Below are 19825 nucleotides of genomic sequence, written 5' to 3' on the forward strand. Positions count from 1 at the left end.
CTGCCTTCTCTCTTAGGACATTTACGTTTCTGTCGATTCTCTGTGTTGACCTTAAAGGATGCTGCTGCAATCTTTACTCTTGTCTTGACATCCGAGTCTCTTTTCCAAACAGCTAACCGATCTAAGTTGTTTTGCAGAGTTCCATTAGACCATGTGAGGTTTAAGAAAGGCAATGCATTTTTGTATTCTGATGAGAGCCCATCAAACCACATGCGGACCAGTGGTCCATTATCCTCTAACACCTTCTTTGGAGTGTCTGCTATTCCACTGTATGCTGCAGCTGACTGACAAAATCTTTCAGTGTACTCACTTACAGTTTCATCCTTCTTCTGTACACAACTAGTGATCTTTGACCAGTCCACCTTTGGTCCAACAAGGTTCTGTAACACTCTCAGAACTCCTTCTCTCAATTCACCTTTGCTGGAATGCTGAAACTCAGAATTATTTACAGCACTTTCAAAATCACTGAATTCTGACTCTTTCAGGATTTGTGACATTAGCTGGGTGACTTCAGCTAGGGACATATCATAGAGCTTCATTTTCCTGGACAACTCTGTCCTAAACTCAGAAAAATTTCTGTGCACTGATGGCAAACTCTCAGCAAGTCTTTCCATGTCTTCAGGACCTAGAGCTGTACTGACTGCTTGTAACTGGAGTATGGGGGTTACAGATGTAACTGTGTCAACACCTTTTACCCTACTCTGAGCCTTTTGTCTCGCTCCACACACTTCAACTGCATTTACATCTTTATCCATGAATCCAGTATTGCTATTGCCCTCTAGTCTACAGAAAGACTGTAAGTCAGGATAGCTTTCATCTGACTGTTGGTCTTTTGAGTCACATTTGGTTGAGGCTTTGTTAAGGCCCAACTTCTGAGTGAGACGAGACACTTGAGTGTGCAACTGTTTGTTCTGCTTTTCTAACTTAGCAATACGTTGGATTTGTTCTTGTGCAATGGATAGAGTAAATTTTCTGTGGCAGCAGATAATGCCCTTCATATTTTTCTTCCGAATACAAGCACCAAGTACCTTTTTGCATTCTTCAATAGACCAAACTTTTTCTGGATGAATCCCAAATTTCTTTGTCAAATCTAATCTGACTGACTCAGTCACTATTGAGTCCATGTGCTTTCCTAACAATGATTTGAACTCACTATCTGTCCATAAAGGGGTAGCTAGTCCACCTTTCTCAGTTGTTGGAATTAGTCTAGCGTTCTTTCTCAACATTTTGTAATGTCTTTCTGGCACAACAATACACTTCAACACTTCCCTGACAGAGCAGAGGTTAACCTAGTTAATACACATCGTAATATATTCAGCCTTCTCTGGTGAGCAGAGTAGAACCAACTTGCTTATACACTGTAACAGTTGTAACCTTCCCTGAATTAACAGAGGATGAACCTTCTTCTCTAGCAAAGTAGAGAATGACTATTCTGTTAACACACCACCTTCCCTGATTAAACAGAGGATAAACAACCTTCCCTTATAAAGCAGAGGATAAAACTTCCCTAACTTTACAGAGGATAAACCAATATTAGCACGTGATGCCAATCTTCCCTGCCTGAGCAAAGGATACCAATATTAGCACATAATGCTAATCTTCCCTGATTAAACAGAGGATAAACTTCATCTCTAAAAGAACATTTTTAGAGGGTAACTTAGTTAACCAAACCCTACAGCTGTCTGTTAACTCTTCTCTGACGGCGCAGAGGATAACAACTTGGTACTGGTCTTAATGGTTCTTTTGGATAGAGTATCACTCACCAACCCTTGGGTGTACAGGAAAATTCAGCCTGGATCTTCTTTTGGATCAGATCTTTGTTGTGCTTGAAGTTTCAATCAGGATTGAGGTGAGAAGCTCTATCCGGGTCACGGCACCAAAACTGTAGGAAACTTTTTCCTCATCGAAGCAGAGACCAGGAGACGTTGGGATATCTTTTCAAGCAGAAGTTACTCTTTATTGAGAAACGCGCTGTGCGTCGCTGTAGTCATTCAAGTCCAAACAAGGCAGTGTACTTGGTAGTTCATATACATTCAAGGGGGAGAGATACATAGAGTAGAGGTGGAGACAATCTAAACAAAGCATGCAAATGCAGTGCAGGAATCAGCCCATTCCCTACATTTCCCAGCCATGATCTAATCAGCATAACGGTGTCATTCAAATGCATAGGTGCTAATCCACTCAGTCTGACAGTATGGCCCATACCTTTACATTATCATAGAGACAAAGGCACAGCTGTATCTTGAGCCAAATGGTTAGGAAGTGCATGAAGACAAAAGGTTAATGTTACAGACACCTGGGCTGCCTGCCTTGATCTCCTTAAATTGTCATTATCTTTACCTCAAAATGTTAAATACAATATACTTCACCTTAGTATTTCATGTGAGGTTATGTCAGGATGTAGGATCAGCAGATCTTAAACAGATTCTTAAATTTGTAATCCCACAGGTTTCAAATCAGAATATGACTTTCTGTAATGAAACAAGCCATCAATTTGATACATCCACTGTAATGGACACCAGGACTCAAAACATGTAAATAAGGCATTTTGGGAGACACAAGTGAATAGGGAAAGAAATTATATATCAATATTTTTATGAAATATTAGATATTCTTATGAAAATGTTGTCAATTATTACTCCCATTATTACACATCTTTTTTCATTACATGTTGTTCCAAGAACACGTTAATATGCAAATTAGATACAATGTATCAATGCATTGTATAGAATAGGAAAAGCTGCTTATGGCCATTTTGCACACATATAGCATATCAAATCATTCTGTCATATCTTTCATAAAATAGTTGAGAATCATCTTTATACAATGTTTGGTTAAAGTCCCCGTGAACCGGAAGTTGCAAACGACTTTTCTCCAGTGTTGTGACGTAGTATTTCCAAGTGAAACGGAATATTGAATAGAGGGCAGGGTTTTACTTTAGCGCTCCTCCTCTCCATCTCTCGCTCATAGCAGACTAACGGTTGGAGGGGAGTGGTTTAAGCATTTTCAACCCAAGCCGTCAAACTGACGTCATCAGAGAAGGAACGCCATTCCAGACCGGAAGTAACTTTTCAGATTTTGATTAAAGACTACCACGACAAACAATTTGTATTAACTTGCACGGATTAATTGTTCAACACAAGACTAGTAATATGCACTAACAAAGTATATAGTGTCAATTTTGATGTCATGACGACTTTAAAGAAAATCCAGAAACCTAAAAATTGAAATTGAAATTTTTTTTTTTTTGCCTATACATGTTTATTCATGCCTGAGTCCTGATGTCCACTACAGTGGACATTGCATTACATATGAATAAAATAGATTTAAAATAGATTTTTCCCCATTTGTTTCTTATGCTCCAAACAATGTAATAAATAAATTAAAAAAACTAAATTCACTAAACTTTTTTTTTTTCTGGGTCTGAGGAGGTTGTTACATTTGTACCTTTTCACATTTGAGTTTGCCTTATTTTGGAAAGCAACCCCTAACATTCCTTGTTTTTTTCTTTAGGCTTTTTGTCTGCAGTGTTTAAATATTTTTGCTACATTACAGATGCAGGAAGACAAAATGGTTTTGATCTGAAGTAAATATTGCAAACGGGTAGAAGAGCATTTTCAATATAAATTTCAAAGAATTTTCAGGGAAGCATAGAAACCCAAGACTTCAAAAATAAATTATAAAAGTATAAAATATACACAGACCACTTAAGGAGTAGACCTTTGCAGAAAGGTTAGTTTAGTTAGATTGCAGATTAATTGCATTTATTTTTACTCTGCATGATTCTATTGCTTCTTTGTGTCGTAGGAGTTGATTCTTTGTGTTATTCTTAAAAGTAAGGTTTTATGTTCTTTTGATAGGCTGTGTTTCTGTCATGCTTGTACTTTGATCATTTAAGCACTAAGACTCAAAGTCAGCCTTACTTATTTTCTGTCTGTTGAAGGAGGGCATTTTGAGTGAGGTGTGGTGTCTGTGGACAAAAATACTGTGATAGATGCGGTACTTGAGTTATGCACAATGGCATGAATATATTATGCAAATTACTATGTTTTAACGTTTACTGCTTTTACTCATACTGCTGCTTTCTTTGTCACTTTCAGTTATTTATCAATTATTTAGATCTTTTACTTAATGTTTTCTGTTATTGTCTGTGACATTGTTATAAATTATGTGTTAAATTTTGAAGTCCATCCACATCTGGCAATGAAAGATAAGTTCACTTTTCTTGAAAGTGAGCGGTGCATAGTGTTGTGAAATGGGAAGCTCAAATTTTGGGTTGACTTGTTGAATATTTCAGGACTGATCTAGTTTGGTTCCATTCCTCATTGTCACGTAGATTAAATGCTAAGCATTTTTGTTTCAGATTTCGTGATCTGCTTGTGGACTACCTGAGACATTTAGAGACTTTTAAAGATATGTTTTAATCGAAGGCCATTGGACATCGAATTTTACATTTGTAACTCACAATTTTTTTTTTTTTTATTATTATTAACAAAAGCACAAGCAAGGATGTGTATGTATAGAACTCTGTGAATGGTGTTCAAATTTTGGAGAATCTGTGGGTGTAAATATCATGTCAGCCTGGTGATAGTAGTCAACCAGGTTGATATATCAGATCAGCAAGCTGAGATCCTTTCTGAGATTGCAATAGCAGAGACATTTTGGTGAAATTACTAAGAAATACGGTGAACAGAACTGGATAATAGAAGTGGTGAAAGTGTGGGTTAGCCTTTAGAGGTATGATACGTTTTATGTAGTTATTCAGGTTATGATAGAAATAAACAGCAGGTGGTTATTAATATTTACAGCAGCAGAAAGATCCAGTGTGTCACAGACCATTGTGCTTGATCAATGTGCGTGGTGTGGCCTAGTAGTAGTTAAATCTCTGGGCTGGTATCTGAAAGGTTTGTAGGTTCAAACTCCTCAAGGATGATCCTGTAATCATTGCACCATTGAGCAAGGCACTTAATCCCAGGTTGCTCCAGGGGGACTCTTCCTGTATTAACTGTTTTATTCAGTGTCACTATGGATAAAAGCATCCACTAAATGACTAATTAGGTAAATCATTTGTTAATTAATTAGTGTCCAGTGCAAAACGCTTTGGCTGACACAAGTACTACAGTCACAGTAAACTACACAGTCAAGTAAAGCTGATAGTGACCAACTTTATATATTAGACAGTATTATATGAAACTGTATCCTAATATATAAACAGATATTTTAGGCTACTGTTTAACAGTCCTTAAGAGAACTATAGGCTAACATTTTTAATAATAATAATAAATAATAAAAAGACAGAAAAGAAAAGAAACCGCATTATAGTGCTGGAAAAAACAGCTATATTTATCTGGAACTTCAAAATACTTACACCAACCTTTTAATTAGACAACTTAAAGATGTTATTTTTATTTCCCAAAGGAGCTATGTTGTTGTAATGTGAAAATCTTTAATGAAATGAATCTTTTATTTTGAATATGAAGGATGACTGATTTTAAGCCTAACCCTTTAAGACATTTGTAAATTAAATGTGAAAGTTTGTTTTGTTTCTTAATTGTATGGATAATTATACTTCTGCAAGTGAGCACATCATTGGAGTTATATTGTGGTCATGATATATTTATCCACATGTTGTGTACCACATGCTAGCGTTAATGTGAGGAAATGGAGACGAGAACTTGTAAGGTCATGCAGGATGTTTTAATGTGTTTGATCTGATTTGGTACGTTATAGCCTATAGTCATGATGTTTCGTTGTTGAGTTTCTTTTAATCACTTCATTTAACACAAGTTTTGTGTAAAACTGTAAAATTCAGATGCTCCCGGGGGCTGTTTTTATGTTAGTCACCGTTTCAGCAGTGTTTCAAAATTCCCTGTTTGTTTCATTATAAAATGAGTGAAATGAATAATGTGGATGCAAATACTAATAACTTTTAATTTAAAAATATTTGCTGTTTATTGATTGTTTTTTTGTTTTTTTTGTCTATTTTCTTAATTTCAGAAATCTTTGTGCCTTCTTTGCTGTAAACCGGTTGAGAGGGACAGAAGAGACAGACCGAACACAATGAATTGTTGCCCTTAAAGGGGTAGTTCACCCAAAAATGAAAATTCTGTCATTAATTACTCACCCTCTTGTCGTTCCACACCCGTAAGACCTTTGTTCATCTTCGGAATACAAATTAAGATATTTTTTTGATGAAATCCGATAGCTGTCTGACTTCTCAATAGACAGCAACTTAACCAACACTTTTAAGGTCCAGAAAGGTACTAAAGACATCGTTAAAACAGTCGACGTGACTGCAGTGTTCAACCTTAATTTAATGAAGCGACGAGAATACTTTTTGTGAGCAAAAACAAAACGAAAAAAAATGACTTTATTCAACAATATCTTCTGTTCTGTGTCATTCTGCTACGCTCTTTACATCCAGTGCTTCCAGGTTCTATGTCAGAACGGTGGCTCAGTATTGGCTGAAGCTGATCACATGAGCAGCACGACACATGCGTGTGACACTTATGCAGTAGCCGGCCAATAATGAGACGGTGTTCTGACGTAGGACCTGGAAGCGCTGGACATAAAGAGCGTAGCAGAATGACTCAGAACAGAAGATTGTTGAATAAAGTCGTTATTTTTGTTTTGTTTTTGTGCACAAAAACTATACTCTGTTCTGAAGATGAACAAAGGTCTTATGGGTGTCGAACGACATATGGGTGAGTAATTAATGACAGAATTTTCATTTTTGGGTGAACTAACCCTTTAAGTCCACACAGGGGTACAGTTGATTTTTATATTGATTCAAGCATTTTGATATGAACACCTGAAGATACTGAATTGATTGTTGATGAAAGTAATTTATGTGAACCTGTTGAGGAAGAACAAGATTTTGTCAAAATAATAAGTTGGGTTGCCTTTTTCTTAAATTAGAAAGTGTTTCAAAATGTTTTGATACTGAGATTAAAGGGGGAGTATAATGCTATTTCATGTATTCTGACTTATTTACACTGGTAAAGAGTTGGATTCTCATGCTAAACTTTGTCAAAGTTTCAAAACATGAGTTGGACGTATGACAGAGTATTTCTGTTCCAAAAATTATCTTCCAAATCCTCACAGGATTCGGACTTTTTTTTCGAGTATCGGCCTGAGTGATGTCAACAAGGTCGGAATTCCTTGTACGGGCACTTCTCCCGGAAGGGTGCGCGCGCACATGAGGACCTGAGCGAGAGCGCAAGACCACGCCCATCAACGCGCGTTCGGGTTTACGGAAGTCATCGGCAGCGCTGCACAGGTCACAGGACTTCACGAAATCAACAATGTCACCAAAGAAGTGTGTTTTTGGTTGTGAGGGAAAGATAACCTTGCTTCCCAAAGAACCCAGTGTTCTGTGGAGCTGAGAGATTTGTTCTAACGCATTACATTGATGCGCACTCGATATTTGTTATTAAAATAACCATAGAAACTGATAGTTGCAATCACGTTTTTATTGGTTAAAATGAATGGAGAATATCTTGTGTTTTTCCGTGGCTGCTTGAGCCCTCAGGATCGGCGCTTATGGTTTCATAAACAAGGCCCATCAGTTCTACGCTGGATTTACAGATCGTTTGAAACTGAAAGATGGAGCGGTCACAGCAATAATGATCCCGGTCATAAGTCGGAACCGCAGGTGGTGAGTAAAACTGCTTCAAACGTCTGTTTTGTTGGCAATAGGCGCCTAAGTGCATATAATGTAAACAACACGAACGTAGTGAATTCATAAGTTCATTATTCATCATTCATACGCTATATTCATTATATAGTGATTCAAAAGTTATCCATGGATAATGCGATGGTGTATTGTGTGTTTAAATACAGTTGTTTAGCTGACCATTGATACCTTGTAGACGATCTCTACACAAAAGCTGCGCGTACTCATCACTCTATCTCCGCTCACAGGACACACCTCCAGGCGCTCGGCTGTTTTCGGAAATACTCGGTACAGCTTATGTATCTTTTATAAATATGATTAAACTAAAGACTTTTTGGAGATATGAAGGATGCACTACTACTCTATAGGTACTCAAGATTAACATGAGATTGGCAGAAACTGTGTGTGAAACCCCCTCTTTAAGAAGCTGTCTGATCGATGCATAGAACTGCTAATTTTAGAGTTCTAATATGTTTAATGTGTCATTGAACATGGATGTTTATCATTGCTCAAGCTGGTTAAACCTTCAAAGTGATCTTAAGCATTATAGGTTTCTGTAAATGCTTGTTATTTCTTGGACTGTTATTCCTTCTTAATAAATGACTCTTAACTGCACATTGTCTCAGTATTATTTTGTCACATTATAAGAGTAACATTTAATTTAAAATATTTACCAGCACTGCATAAAACAAGTAAAATGTATTTAAAAGAGCAAATGGTTTTACTTAATTATATTAATTACATCAGATTTTTAAGTAAAAATTACTCAATATAATTTAACAGGCCAAGTTATATGTACTTGTTCACTTTGTTAATTTTACTCAGCTTAGTTAAGTAGATTTACTTAATTTCCATGTGTGTGAAATTTACTTAAAAATTTTTAGTGCAAAATAAAAATTGAGTAAATTCTACTTTTTCCAGTTTATTTAAAAATTAATTTGACGTTCATATGCCTTTCTAAGGCCAGTGCCCCTTTACATCTTCCTATCATCACAAAACTTGCTTCAGGTTGTGTTTAAAATGGACTTTAACCTCACCACCTGCTCTGTTGACATAGGGACATTGTAGTCACCTTAATTTGCATCACCTTACGATGCTGCAGTATGTGAAGTGCTGCAACAATTTAGCCTGTTCCAAGTGTAGGGTCTGTTGCCATGGCAAAATACTGTAATATTCAGAACTGTTCGGCCTTTACCTTACATTCAAAATGTGTTCTAAAATATATTCTTTGTTCAGGGACTGAAAATATATATTGCCAATTGGGAAAAATAAATATACCAAAGTCAAAATGTATTTGCTAAGTATACTACAAATATACTAGAAATACATTTACATATTTATGTACTCAATAAAAAGTCTGCTAAATTGGAACAATTAATTTTGTACTTAATGCACTAGTTTTCCGGGAATAGTGCTGAGGTCCAACTAAAGATTTACTTAAGTATATTGTGCTAAAATGGAACAATTGCAAGAATACATTAGGTACACTTTAAATAGCTTGCATTTAAAGACTGATATTATACAGAGATCATACTATCCTTACTATTAGTGATATTAAAACACATTTTAGGCTTAATATTAAGAAATTTGCTTTGTGCAAAAAAGAAGTAGGCTACTCCAAATAAAGTTTAATTATAATATTTATATCAGTAAGTCTCAAGCAATATGTCAGTAATTATGTTAATGGTTTGTACTTTACTTAGTATGAAATAAATGTATTTAAATACATTTTGGTATTTTTTTTACTATGGTCTTTAGAGTTATTTTTTGGTTATTTTGATTGATTGAGACCAATGTGTTTTGTTTGATACATTTTGCACATTATATTTCCCCTTTGTGTTCAGTTAAATCTTTGGCAGCTTTACATTTCTGACCAAAGTATATAAGTATGAAACTGGAGTTGCATGACTTTCCCTCGAGATTTATATCTTATTATTAGTCTTTTCAGTCACTTGTTTCAAACTGACTTCAATACCACTTCATCACAATACCATTTGAATACCTGATGTTTGATGTGTCTGCAGGAATTCAGACACAGAATTTCTTAAAATGTGTAAATTGACTATTAGTAGTCTGAAAGAAAGGTGGAATTTCTTCCAACATTACTGAAAAGACATCAATCAGAAAATGTGTACTGAAATTAATGGCAGGTGAATGTAAGTGTAGGAATGGTCAAGGATTTGCTGCGGAATTGATAAAAAGTTCTTTCACATTTTGAAATTTCTTCAAGAAGCAATATGACACTATCTTTTCAAATGTGTAGTCTATTCAACATTTCAGACAATTATATCATCATAATAATTATACTTCTGCACATGGCTGGTGTGCTTGTCGGGAGCCGATGTTGTCTCAAAGGCTGTTCTTCCTATGTTCTGTCAATGGACTGTCACACAGGGTGACCAGACTTCCACATAAGACCAGGTTCGAGTCCAATTGTTGAGGCCTACCAATATTATTATTCGGTGCAATAAATATTTTAATTTGAATGAACGGCAGGTAATGCATCTATTTAGAGTAGACCAACACAAACATTTGCATGCCATGAGTATGACGGAATTTACCCGGGAATTTGATTGACAGGCGATCTAACCAATCATAATGCAGAATCCGCTGTTAAGTCCGACAATGCAGTCAGGAGAGTTAGTAGATTAACGCTGTGGACTTGAACTTGAAAAATGGTGTGTACTTACGTATTTCCGCGGTTAAAACAACATTCTATCTGATGTTCATTATTGTTTATTTGATGCTATAAATGAACTAGTCGGATGTGGTGATCTGTTCACGAGCTGCTTGAACTTAGGCCCTATGCGATCTGTCACGACACATTAAAGAGCCACAAAACGATATTTATTATTTAAATTTCTTTAAAAGTTACAAAATTTGGAATTTGAGACTTAGTTTCATATTAAAAGTAACCTGCTCTGCCTCTGTCGACGCGTTGTCAGCTTGTTCTTTGCTTCGCGTTGTATTTTTCACTGCGTGAGAACATTATGTGTGGCGTGAGAGCGGCATGGCTTGTCGGACATAGCAACAGTAACTAAAGGGGGCGGGTCTTCGCGAACGGTCAATTGTTTTATTCAGAAGTAATTCTATTCTCTTTTCCTGTCGCACTGCAAATAAACTGGCCAACCAATTAAGGTGCAGTCACATATTACCATTGTTCAGCGAATTTTCACAGGCGAAATCCAGACATTTCAAAAGGAATCCACATGATCGGGAATGCCGCTTGAGGGCAAAAGATTTCACCATGCAGAATTTGGATTTGCTAAATTGACTTAAGCCGGGTGCACACTACAATTTATAATAGTCCTTTACGACTGTTTCTTGTCAGACTGTACAAACATGATCTTCTCTGAAAGCCATGTCACACTGAGAGATCTCATTGTCAGTAATGTAAGACTGTACGGCAGTCAAGACTCGTTAAAAAAGGATGCACGCAAGAAGACTCGTCAGATTTTTACATCATCAATCCGTGAAGCATTCAGTGATGTGAGCTGCATTTACATGCGGGATAGAAATGGTGGCTAGCAAACAAAAACAATCTCTAGCATTCATTTTGATCAGGGCTTCACTTGAATAGACAACTGGGAAAAAACAAAGACGATGTGTGTGTGGAGCAAGTGGTGTTGTTGTTGTCATCATCAGGTTGTGCGTTCCGATTGGTTTTTGATTTGATGGTTGTCGTCGTAGAAGCCACACTACAGGACTGTGCTTCAAATCTTCTGACACTGCTAGAATTTCGTCAGATCACAATTGTCGTTAATCAGCTGTCGGTGAACATGTCAAACTAACAATCAAAAAAATTCAGATTTTGACCTAATAGGAATATTTTAGGATTCTTAAAATTGGCTAAATCATGGCCCAAATCGTACAGTGTGAACTTGGCTAAACAGAAAGCTGCTTGGTTTGAAATTCGATGAGCAAAATTTAATGTGAGCACACCTTAAGAGTCACAATTTTGGTCATATGCTGGAAGGCGCTGTTTAAATAATTTTTGTTTAATTTTGCAGTGTGTACATGGCCAGCAAGAGGTTTGCAGCAGAGGATGAACACACACCATGTGTGCTTGTGGTGAAGTTTGACGTTCTAAATGTTAGAGATTGTCAGAAGAAATGAGGCTTTCCCTAAGGCACTAGTTCATCATGTGGGCATCTCCGCACAGTAGAGGAGCGCAAAAGGTTGGGGCTGAAAGCACAGGAGACAAATAAGGGTCAAGAGGACGAAGAATGATATGAATACCTTTAAAACATCTTTCTTCATAACCACTGCATTAATGACTGAGGGGGTAACGTGTTGTCTCACACAGTAACTACAAGCCGAGGTCAATGCATTGCCTTGGGTGAGGACCCGTACTGTAGAAATGGTTGTGGAGATGTGAGAAGAAAAAAACAGTTCATCCAAGGTTTGGCAACAAGGACAGTCAGACGAGAAATTCACAGAGAAAAAAGCTGAAATGTCAGAGCGACAGCTCTCTAAATAGACTGAGAATGAGGTAAAGAGAGAAGATAATGACTGCTCTCTGTCTAGAGTTTCTTGTCATTTTGCTCCCAGCAAGAGTCAGAAGATGTAGCAATATTTTTTTTTCTCTCATTTTCTCAGCCTGCAATCTACCCTTTGGAGATGCATGACTCGTATACCAGTGCTTTTTATCCTTTTTAAAAAAGATCACAGGTTTTCACCTCATCAGACAATTCTAACGCTGCTTGCTGGTGTAGAGCGCCCACTTGTGGTCACAAATGAAATTGAACCCTCTGATGCATTATTAAATTACAAGTCCTTTCATAAATATAAAAAAATGTTGTTTCACTTTACTCTGTAATAAACATTGGGTTACACTTTATTTTAAGGTGACGTAGTTACATTGTACCAACTCAAATAAGTACTGAGTAATACTAATTAACTACATGTACTTACTATAGAGTTAGGGTTAGGTTTGGGTTAGTTACTTGTAAATATGCATAATTTACTGTTAAGTTGTTTAAAAATTATATATATATATATATATATATATATATATATATATATATATATATTAGGGCTGTTCAACGATAATCGTGATTATTGTGTCCAAAATAAGAGACTGTGTTTACGTAATATATGTGTGTTTGTTCTGTGTATAATTATTGTGTGTGTGTGTGTGTGTGTGTATATATATATATATATATATATATATATATATATACACACAAATAAACACACATTCATGTATATATTTAAGAAAAATATTTTTATATAAAAAATATTTCTATTTATATATATATATATATATATATATATATATATATATATACATGCATATATTTCTTAAATATATACATGTACGTGTGTGTATTTATATATACATAATAATTATACACAGAACAAACACACATATATTACATAAACACAGTGTCTCTTATTTTGGACACGATAATGTCGTTGAACAGCCCTAACATATATATGTGTGTGTATATATATATATATATATATATATATATATATAAATTGTCCCTTGAGCCTACAGAGAATAAGTAGTTCAGATAATGGATGGATAAAAATACTGTACTCTCAAAATACAGAAAGCATTTTGTTTACTTCAAAACAGCATAATATTGTCCTGTCGAAATCTTAAATTTTGTTCCGTTTCCAAAACAAGAATGTAACACATATTGAAAGCATTGTTTCCTTTTACTCTAATATATGATATACTGTACATTCAAAATATGCAAAGTATTGCTTTGCTTTACTTCACTTCAAAACAACTGAATAAGATGTAATATCACATCCAGAATGGCTTTTAAAGATGTGTTGCACCATGCATAAAGAGAAACAAAACTGTGATGCAGAAAAAGAAAAACACTAAAACTACAGAAAAATTTAATGAACATTTTTGTTTATAATTCCTCAGCAAGCAACATAAAACATCCAGTATGCAGGGAGAAAAAAAAAAAAATCAATGGAATATTTTTCAATGTTTCTTAAAATCTCATGAGAAAATTAGTTCAAATTAATGATGTCACAACAACAATAATTAAACATTCTCTGTTTAGAAACCCTTAGTACTGTAACACTAATTCTGTTGCCCTTCCTACTTCTACAGCCACCCATTGGAGGAGAATGTTACTTGAAGCTGAGCTAAATCTGCCTTTGATAAAGGCTGTAAAGGGGACCGGCACACACCACCATGATATCCAAACCACTTCATTGCTTGTTTCAAAGCTGGAACACCATACTGCCGAGTTACCTATAAAAAGGAGGGGAAGAGACATTGAATTTTAATGAATACAGTCAAACTCAATCATAGGTTCTCTTTTAAACAAGGTCAAAGGCATCATTCAGAGTCTGTTCATTCTGATCAAACCCTTTAAGATCAGCCAATTAGGTTTTTTTTTTCCCTTTTCTTTTTTTCGAAAGCGCATTTGCACCATAGTGCAAATCTTTCTCATGCCCTTTGAAGCAAAGCTCAACAGCTCTTGGGGGAAGGGTTGCTTCCAATGTTTATCATGCCTATATAGCAGTAAATGCATCTGTGGTATAAATGTGCGGCGTTGCCATGGTGATGTGATGCTCACTGCTGTGTTGGGTTCGATGAGGCGATATTGGAGCTCTCTGGCCTCGTCCCAGCGTCCTGAAACACACAGCTGTGCTAGATCACACACCTGCTGACCCAGGACATTTGCGAGGGCACATATGCCTCCCACGGCCCCTACAACAAACAGAGCAAAATCGGCCCTTAACGTCACATTGGTAACATGCATGCAAAATACATGGAAAAAGTGAAATTCAATACCCCTACTTTTCCTCTACAATGTGACTGACACAGTATGGACCAGTGCAACATAAACAACAGCTTGATTGACAAGTTGACACCACCCATGCACATGATAATGGCCCAGAACATGCCACCCCCTGCCAAGTCTTTCTGACAGATATTATGCAACTTTGATTGTGTTGATTAATTGACAGACTTCCTAGATGCTCTCACACAAGCTGACATTTGATTCACCGAAGTTTCATCAAACCTTGCCATTATGACAAAAATGCAGTGGATATTGTATTAGGACTGACAGGTTTCTATTAAGGACCCTATCTCTACGGTTACTCCATTTTCATGTTATGTGAATGTACATGAATCAATTGCCCTTCAAGGTGGATGGTGACAGAATTTGCATGATGTTTTTTATTATGGTCGCAAATTGTACGTTCAACATATCATGTTTAAATAATTACTCTTAAGGTACTTCCTGTACATTATGATGAATTTTCACCAATTTGTATAGACAGACAGTACAAATGAATCAGTTGCAATCTCAAACATAATCAACCTAAAATAATAATGGACATGAAAACATTTTTTTTTTTATTATTATTTATTTATTTTTCCACCTTTCTTAGATGCCTATTGTAAAGTGAAAAAATGCATTCATTTGTGAAGTATGTTTTTAAAGTACAACTTTAAGTATACATTGCGGTAGTATGTTTTGCAATTAATTTAATTTATTCTGAATTTCTGTTTATTAATCACAAATAATACATACATATTGTGTGACATAGGGTGCATCCAAGTATATTGTTTATAAGAGTATTACTTAACGGCATAAAGATTCTCATTCTCACCTACAGCGTATGCAGCCATGAGGAAACCAGCTGATCCTGCAAGCACCTGGAAATCCTGCAATCTGGTCTTCTGCACGATCAGAGCTATTCTGGTGATCTATCAATTATCAGAGATTAAAGTGTTTTAAGGTGATTGAAGATTGTAAAATCAGGGAGATAAACATAAGGGAGATTGCAAACAGAACTGTTATGCAATATTTTTACATCTAAATGTAGTGGTTGGAGAAGGCAATAAAGAATGGCACAAAATCTTTAACTTTGAATACAGTGATTACTTTTTAAACTCGAGTCAAAAAATAGCCTAACACTGGAGCATCCATGAGAAATTAACAGTGACAGAGAGAGAGAGAGAGAGAGAGAGAGAGAGGGAGAGAGGGAGAGAGAGAGAGAGAGAGAGAGAGAGAGAGAGATTGCAATTTTGTTTCCTCTGACTGAGACAGTGCTGGGTAGATTACTTACAAATTGTAGTCGTTTACTGATTCCAAATTAGGTATTCCAATATTAAGTTAATGTAATCTGACTACTTTTGATTACTTTTAGATTACCTTTGAACTCATTTGTTTATCACATTGATTTGAATTAGGATAATCTTGTACCATATTGATATAAAAATACAAAGAGAAAGAAAATATATTCTGTTCTTCCATTCAACAACATGAAGTGAAACAATATGTATTGTGAAAAGCGCTATATAAATGAAGATAACTTGACTTGATATATTTATATATGTGGCTCTTAGTTTTCAGTGAGTCACATGACTGTCTGCGTGTGAAATTCCACAAAACTGGAAGAGTATTTCAAATGACAAGCACCACATGGGGAAGAACTGAATTACTTTAAAAAGGAATTAATTACTTTCAAAGGAGATCAACAGAATTTCAAACTGCATTAATAAATGTCAACAGCTGAATAAAAGAAAAATAAATGACAGATAGACTTAATGCATTCATGAAACAAATACATTTTCAATTGTAATCTTATATAAAGCTATTTCTTCTATCTATCTATTACAGCTCTGAACTGTTAATTATACATTATTAATAAATAAAATAGAACTATATTAAATATGAATTATGGTAGCTCTTACGTCTCCACCACTATCTTTGAGGCCGACAATATTTGGATGTTGGGAGAGTTGAATTATTGCGTCCACAGGCAGGTCCAGACCAGTGTTTGCTGGAACACTGTACAACACAACTGGCACTGAACTGGAATCTGCCACCTTGGAAAAGAGAAGAGCAGCAATGAATTTTAATAAGATGGAGTGTGAAGCTCAACCACAACTGAACCAAGTAAAATGCAAATTAGCACAAAAAGATATGCATAATGTCTACAGTTCCATTTGATCACGATGGAGAGAAGAGTCTTTGATTAAATGTATCATTATTCATGAAAACATTCTCTACACTTTAATACAGACCATATTATTAATTGATTGAAATTAAATTGAAATTAAAATGAAAAACAATTACTCAAGACTACCTTGGTGTAGTGGTTTATAAGAGCTTGGCTATCCATTCGACCTCGGTAAAAACAAGGTGTTACCACTAACAAACAATCAGCACCTGCTTCTGCCATTCTCTGGCTCATGAGGATCGTTGCTCTGGTGGCTACAAGAACAAACAAAAAAACAAAAGAACTGTCATCTGGTGTGTAAATGAAATGGTGTGTGTGTGTGTGTGTGTATATATATATTATATATATATATATATATATTAGTAGTAAATGCAAACTCCAAATATGCCCCGCAGAAGATAACGCACGTCGTTCCAGGAAATTCCTATGGCATCATACTCTCTCTGTAGCTGAATAAACAGAAGATTGAAATGCTTTGATTGATTAAACAAGACTAATAAACACACGACTACGACAATATATGGTTTATCGGAGTTCTTCGAGCCTTCTCGGGTATTTTCATGATAAAGTATATTTATAATACAATGCTAATCGACATAGCCTTTATCACTGTATACAATACTATGAAATATGTTGTGTGCCTTATTCTGTGTGTAAGAAGCCACATCATCTTAACGAAGGATGTTATTTCAAAGAATCAACTGACGTTAGGATGTGAGTTTGGAATAAAAACATGTTATTAAATGTTGTTATTAAATTTAGTCTTTTGTTGGACAAGAGGTTCATAAATGCTTCTCGTGTTTGAAAAGATGTTTTGACGCATGTTGCTTTTTCAAATGCACATTATAAGTATAAATAACTCACAGTGCTTTCAGTTGGAGCAGCATTTACTACTGATCACAGAGTCATGCTTCACTAACAAACTGCATATAAAATATAATAATCAAATCGCACTCTAAGCCAAATCGGTTTAAGCATGATTTCAGGTTAATTTTGATTAATCGTGCAGCCCTATATTCAATACAGGCACAAGAGAGACTTACATTCACAACCAGATCCAGCCATGACTAACTTGTCTTTTGGCAGTGCCTGTTTGACTCTCTTCACAACCTCTACCCTCTCCTCCAGTGTCAGGTACGGATATTCCCCATTAGAGCCCTGCACTACAAGACCTGCCAGTGGAACAAACAGTGAGTTGTAAAATAATACAAGATTTCAACTGATTTCAGGAAAAACACTGAGATGTAGTTTTTTTAAAAGTCCACTAGGTAGAGCACTTTAAAAGGTTTAAAAGTGGACTTTAACCTGCAATGGTTCACTTAACATCTGTTAACTTTTGTCTGCATAAAAATGAGTCACACAAAATCTACATACAGTATATATGTGACATATTCTATGGTGTAGGCTTTATATTCACATAACATTCATTACAATTGCTCCTGCATGCTGTATTGTAGGCCTACGTTTGATTTAATTGTGTCAAACAACTACTGCAAAGTGCAAACATCGTTAACTCACCTCTGAAAGGTAAGCTGCCATACTTCTTAAGATTGTCATCAAGTTTTTGATAGTCCACATCTTCACTCTGAGTAAATGGAGTGGCAATCGGAGGATGAATTCCACTTATATCCAGCCTCTTCCCAGCACTCTGACTTGTATTTCTCCATGTTGAAACAGTTGATCTTCTGCACAGAAGACTGAAACTGCGAATTGCATACATGGCACTGGTTGGGATCCGTCTGTAGAAAAAAAGATGGTTAAAGGAAAATGTGAACTCTGGTAAATGCTGCACACCATGCAGTTAATAATCAACACACTTATCAACCCAAAATGCTGACAATGTAGAAAAACATATTTAGGAAAACTAAAAAAGGCATTTGTTATGTTTAAACCTCGTAAGTATATGTATTCGCGAAGCATAGACAATTTCAAAACATACAAATCGCATAACTTAATAAATGCTTTTTCATGCTATAACGCATTTAAGCTAAGCATGCAGCTAAGTTTTGCATACCTTTTTGCTGCAGATGTCCAGACAATCTCGCATTCGCATAAAAGTCCTGGAAACAGTGTCACAACTTAATGTATGTTGTTATTATTAATGTTTATTATTATTATTGTATATGCAAAAGGAGAAACAGTCCTGCTTGTGTTCTGATCAGCTGGAGGAGCGTGTTCACTTTCTCGTGCATAAGCAGAAAGGTGTCTTGCTGTCATTGAATAAAGTCCGTATGCACGAATCCCAGTAGCCTAGTGTAAGTTTAGCTTTTGAATGTAAATTAGGTTGTCCTGACGTCACCTGGAAACATTTTTAAAAAGTTACCTCGCTTATTGTAAATGATATTCATTTGGTAGTTTCACCATTTAACAGCGTTTGCCTTTCAGCGAACCAGGCACGCGTAAACCATAAACAGACACATCCCGGAAGTAAAATCCCTTTAATTTTTTCCATAGTGGAACTAACTTTGACAACTTCTAAGCCTCCAAGACAGATGTACTACGAGCTGCGAGATTATTTATTAATGGTATGTACTTCAGTTTAAGCAGTCAGATCCCGTTATTTCATTTTTAAACCCAATTTAACAGTGCAATTCCTGGTGAAAAAACTACACTACCCATGATCCTGTAGAAAAATATCGACCAATCATAGAATCGGAGCTCTGCGGTAACCGCCCACTCCCTTAAAGCACGAATATCTCACTTACACGTGTAAACTACTTATATATTTGTATGAATCTGGTTATTTTACAAAAACCTATAATAAACAATTTTAATAGTTTTGTTTTTCTACCTTTTTTTTTTTTTTTTTTAATTGTATTAAGTTGTTCACGATGCTTAATGTGATTGTAGTTCATTTCTTTATTAAAGATGCTGAGTACATATTCTTTTTTCAAATACTGATTTCAATTGTCTGATTTTCAAATACTTTTTTGCATCATTTGAAAGTTTGTGATAATGTGACTCACACCAGAGGTTAGTTTTGGTTCATGGCTTATAACTATTTTATGAACAAATAAAATAATAATAATAATAAAAAAACAAATTAAAAAACCTAAATAAATGGCAAAAATAGGCTGAAAAACTGTTGCATTCAATTGGCCAAACTTTTCATAAATTATTATTATATGCCATACAAAGCACTAGATGTAGTAGTGTTTGTTGTGGGGTGTACTCATTTTTGAATCACCCTAATTTGAG

The 19825-nt window shown here is 35.6% G+C and overlaps 1 protein-coding gene across 1 annotated transcript; it reads right to left on the reverse strand.

Moving 5' to 3' along the window:
• Positions 1 to 13530: 13530 nt before the first annotated feature.
• Positions 13531 to 19051, reverse strand: hoga1 (4-hydroxy-2-oxoglutarate aldolase 1). The gene is made up of 8 exons (XM_051908867.1): positions 18642 to 19051; positions 18146 to 18366; positions 17671 to 17799; positions 16754 to 16881; positions 16359 to 16493; positions 15272 to 15368; positions 14227 to 14360; positions 13531 to 13898 (listed from the first exon to the last, which is right to left on the reverse strand). Exons 2-8 carry the CDS (start codon positions 18345 to 18347, stop codon positions 13749 to 13751), a joined length of 975 nt encoding a protein of 324 aa, XP_051764827.1. The 5' UTR covers positions 18348 to 18366; positions 18642 to 19051; the 3' UTR covers positions 13531 to 13748.
• Positions 19052 to 19825: the final 774 nt, after the last annotated feature.

This window comes from Ctenopharyngodon idella, chromosome 10, assembly GCF_019924925.1.
Source record: "Ctenopharyngodon idella isolate HZGC_01 chromosome 10, HZGC01, whole genome shotgun sequence".
Lineage (NCBI taxonomy): Eukaryota > Metazoa > Chordata > Actinopteri > Cypriniformes > Xenocyprididae > Ctenopharyngodon > Ctenopharyngodon idella.